The sequence below is a fragment of the Myotis lucifugus genome, unplaced genomic scaffold (assembly GCF_000147115.1).
Source record: "Myotis lucifugus unplaced genomic scaffold, Myoluc2.0 scaffold_2, whole genome shotgun sequence".
Classification (NCBI taxonomy): domain Eukaryota; kingdom Metazoa; phylum Chordata; class Mammalia; order Chiroptera; family Vespertilionidae; genus Myotis; species Myotis lucifugus.
Genome location: NW_005871050.1, coordinates 29163580 through 29167992, shown reverse-complemented (window position 1 = coordinate 29167992; position 4413 = coordinate 29163580). Strand labels below are relative to the sequence as shown.

The 4413-nt window shown below is 48.3% G+C and overlaps 1 protein-coding gene across 2 annotated transcripts; it reads right to left on the bottom strand.

The window, feature by feature from the left end:
* Positions 1 to 654: 654 nt before the first annotated feature.
* On the bottom strand, positions 655 to 3959 carry RIPPLY1 (ripply transcriptional repressor 1). Of its 2 annotated transcripts, XM_023758781.1 has the most exons (4): positions 3718 to 3959; positions 2720 to 2795; positions 2049 to 2113; positions 655 to 1488 (listed from the first exon to the last, which is right to left on the bottom strand). In XM_023758781.1, exons 1-4 carry the CDS (start codon positions 3870 to 3872, stop codon positions 1335 to 1337), a joined length of 450 nt encoding a protein of 149 aa, XP_023614549.1. In that variant the 5' UTR covers positions 3873 to 3959; the 3' UTR covers positions 655 to 1334. The 2 variants fall into 2 exon arrangements, with proteins under 2 accessions (XP_023614549.1, XP_023614552.1); XM_023758784.1 differs by lacking the exons at positions 2049 to 2113; positions 2720 to 2795.
* Between the last annotated feature and the right edge of the window lie 454 nt (positions 3960 to 4413).

Sequence of the window (4413 nt, the reverse complement as noted above, 5' to 3'; positions counted from 1 at the left end):
AATCAAATAATTGGACAGCTTGGAATATCAAGTTAAGGAATTGATTTGTGAATATATGAGTAGAGAGGCAATAGATTCTCAAGAGGATCTGTGATTTTTTTAAAAGGAAATGTTTTTAACTATTGGTGAGGCAATGAAGAGCCATAGTAGGCCTTTAAGCAGGGGTGCAACATGATCTGATCTGGTGGCCACTGTGGAGGATGAATTGCAGAGGAATATGCTTGAGCATGAAAATTACCTGATGCGAGTACTTGGGACAGGGGCAAAGCATGAGAGCCTGAACTGTGGAAGTAAAATTGTAGGACTGAGTAGCCGCCTAAGCTCTCCTCCCCATATGCACACACTCATTTCCAAGGCTGAACTAAGGCTGCACCTCTCAGCCTCCTACCCCAACTCATAGCTCTAATCCCAATTTTCAAGCTACATTTTGGGGGCCTTTTTGCCCCCTTTCCATTATGTCTTTGAAGTTTAATCTAGCCTGATTTCACAAGTTGACATAGAGGGCCTGGCCTGTGCTGGGGCCTCTGGCCTTACATCCCCATCTGTAAACTGACCTTAGATAGAGCAAGAATTGGCCTTGAACTGGTCTCTGACCCTGTGCCCATGGCTTCACAACATGAACAGAGTTCAGTTAAGAAATCAGCAGTTACAGGAAAAAGGCAAACATCATCTAGTTTATTTTTCTCCTGATTCATCTCATGCCAACAGAGACCCCAGTTGATAGCAGCCAAAATGAGGGGAGGTCCCCAAAGCAAGCTGATTCTCTAGATGCCCTCCCTCTTGCTGCAAGGCCCATCAGAAAAGCATTTCAACTCTGCTTAAATGTGTTGGTATCCCTGGAGGAGAAGCCTGAAATGAATTTTTCCACAGGGAGACAGGACTATGTGGCCACCTGGAAGGCTGGGGAGAAAAAGAGCTCCAAAGAGTGACTGTTCCCCTCTACATGGGCATGCTTTGTTCTGATCTGCTTCCTGGGGGCTTCAGAAAGCAGATCTTCCTTCCCCTATAGCTACTTGTACCCTCCCACTGTCAACACAAAAGCAACCCAGACAATGAGATGCCAGGGATCTATACTCACAGTCCAGTTGGGTCCTCAAGTACCAACTTACCCTGGACCCAACTTTCAATCCAGAGAGCTGCGCCTGGAGATTCCTGGCTAATCGATGCCCTGGAGCCTTGCCAGGCATACAAAACCTTAATCAGACTCTGGCTCAGTTTGAACAGGTCAGGGATGGGGAAGGAGGATGACTTGTGAGTCTGTGTGGTGCTGACCCTATTATCCTCACACACCCTTCTGGCCCCTTTTTATTTGCCTCCTTTTTCTCCTACTCTTCTTAGTCCTCCTCCTCTTCTTCATCCTCCTCCTCCTCCTCTTCACTGTCTGAGTCTTCATACAGATTGATGGTTGCCTGGACAGGGAAGTTCTGTAGTAAAATCTCCCCATAACTGTACAGGTAGTCGAAGGAGCGGGATTTGGGCCAGAAGAGCCTGTGGACAGAGAAGAAACATGGCCCCTAACTTAGACAGGTCTCATATGCACAGAGGGGTCAGTAGGACCACAGAGGAAGCCAGGCCCTAAACTCCTCGTCCTACCCACAATAATGGTGTGAGAGAGAAAGGAAGAAAGAGAGCTTTATAACAGAATTTTCTGAATTGTCACAAAATGGCTCCAGGCAGAAAGGTAACATATGGTGGGCCTATAACTGTGGGGATCTGCAAACCCAGCATCTATCAGTTCTGACGCTGATTTCACACTCACCTCAGAAGGCCTCTACCCAAGAAGTATGTATATTTCTCCTGTATCCCCCATCTCCTACTAAGGTTCCTTCACTGATCTATCCATAAAGGCTCATTCTTAGGAATCATTGACAGTGCCTCCAGGGAAGGTAACCTTGGCAAAGTCCCTAACCTCTCTGGGCTTCAGTTTTCTGGTTTATGAAATAGTGATCATAGCAGTGCCTCCCTCCTCCTGATACACAAGGCTGTTGTGAGGATTTAAAGAGCTAATGAACCTATGTAAAGTTATGAGCTTGGTGCCAGAAGCTTACCTGACGGGGTGATGGAACTTGGAGTCAGCTTTGATGACCTCAGCACTTGTTGCCCCACCGGTGGCCTGTTCAAAGCAAAAGCAAGCATGTGGCTCAAAGTACATGGCCAAATAACTGCCTCCTCTGTATCAGGGGTCAGAAACCTGCAGGTAAGATGATCTAGAAAGAGATCTTAGACATCTTTGGGGTCCAGCCCTTGCCCCTCCCCCACCAAAGGGATCTGTCCTGGTTTTGGTTGAAAAGCTAGTGGAAAAGAGTCCCGGGGCTTGTTAACTTTCCTGTCCCTGTTCTAACACATGTTTGGAGACTGTCCAGGGGACAGAGTTCTACCAGAGCAGCAAAGATTTGGGGGCAGGGGTGGGGGAAGAACACTGGGGCTAGGTGCCAGGAGACCGGGATTCTAGCAACAGTTCTACCATAGCCTAGCTTTGGGGCCTGCTCATACCCTCCCCTACTTTGGGCCTCAGTCTCTCTATCTTTAAATTGCACAGAAACTTCAGGTCTGCTCTCCTTCTAGAGCTGTTGTGAGAATCAAATGTGAGCAAGGCTGCAAAGATGGTTTCCCGGATCTGCAGACCTGGACTGAGGTCAGGGGCTCTCTGGGAAGGGACCTGGTCAGTGTGAATGCAAGTGGCTACATGCAAACATGTGTAACAGGGGCTCAAACTTACCAAATTCACAAGTTTCCTCACCTGCCTTGGGAGATCATTTGTAGAGCACAGCCAGGGCCTCCAAAGACAAGCCCCTCTAAGACATAGAGGAGAGATCTGTCAGTGGAGGAAGGAGACTGGAAAGTAGACTCCCTGAGATAACAAAAAGGCCTCCAAAAACACTTGACTTGGATGTCATTTACCTCAGGAAGTCTTTCCTAAGGAACCTGAGCCCAGGTCAGGACAGAGCCCTTCCTCTCTGCTTCAACAATGCTATCATTACTCTTATCACAGTTTTGTAACTGTTTACTTGCCTTTGAGCTTCTTAAGGGCAGATTTATGTTTGATCATATCTGGATCCCCAACACCTACCACAGTGCCTGGTACACAGTATGCATTTCAGTAAATATTTGTTGAATTCCTTAAACATTTGTAGGAATGAATGAGGGTTGGGTAGAGAATATCTTACCCCCTACTTCCTGTTCCAAGAAGCAGAGGTCAGAGTCCTCCCACCTTCCTGGGATGGGAAAAGGGGCCAGAAATATTCCTGGGCCAACTGCTTCCCCACTAGACTTCCAGAAGTAGGGGGGAAGCAAATGGAAATCTTATAGTGTGGTCAGGAAATAGACACTCCCCCAGTCAAAGGCCTCTTGAAAGTTTGGCCCTCTTTCCCTCTATCTGCAGCCTAGGTTATGTTAAACCCAGGTTTCAGGGCATTCTCCTGTGTGCCTCTCAGTTGACTGAGCAACTTTACCCATGGGGGCCTGGCTGCTCAGCTTTCAGCTTTGGCAATGCCCACTGTCCCCAAGTCCCCTCCTGTCACCCAGAGGGATTAGTGAGGTTAAAAGTCAGTTGAGATATTCCAGCCAAGATGTGGAAGGGATGGTTTCTGAGGGTTATGAGGCCCTTTTTTTTCCTTCACAGAGCACAGAGCCACCTTGGACATCTCATTTTCCTTCCTTTCCCAGGAAACCCACTAAAGCCAAGGTTCAGGTTGCCAAAGGCCAAGTTCCACTTACCTTTTACTCCCATCTACTTCTTGTCCAGGGAAAGGAAGGGGTGATGGGCTTAACAAGCCAGGGAGTGCCAGGGGAGCCTGTGCTAGAGCTGGAGCTACACTTAGGGCCAGGGCTGGGACAGGGACAGCAGCAGCAGTGGGAGCAGAAGGATCCATCCTTAGGGTGTCAAGACCAGGCAGGCTGTGAGGGCTTCTATTTCTCAGAACCTGCTGCACTCTTGGCCTTTCCTGGTTGACCCTTTATAAGACCTGCCTGGACTCATAAATTATTCAGGGAAGTACAGAGGTGGAGGACTTGAAGGGGGTGGTGGTGAAGATTTAAGAAAGGCACTCAAAGAGGGAGAACTGGGTTCCTGGGTGTGAAATCTCTCCCAGTTGAATAAACAGAGAGTCAGTGGGGGGTGAGAGGCTATCTTTACCTCCAAGTCAGAAAGGAAAACACAGAAGGGGCAAATCACACACCATTTGTGTGAATACCCCAGGCAGTAGCGAAGCCGGAGGGGGGAAAGGTGGGAAGCTCATTAGTATCTGAAACCACAGAAAGTTGTCAGGCACGGAGGGCTGGACAGACAGGCCTTTAGCACAGCTCGTTCCCAACAAGAAGGACAGTTGACTTGGTTAAGGAGAGTGAGGAAGTCACCCGTTATTTCAGCTCAAACTCCAAATATATTTGCCAGGTGCACCTGATATAGGGTGG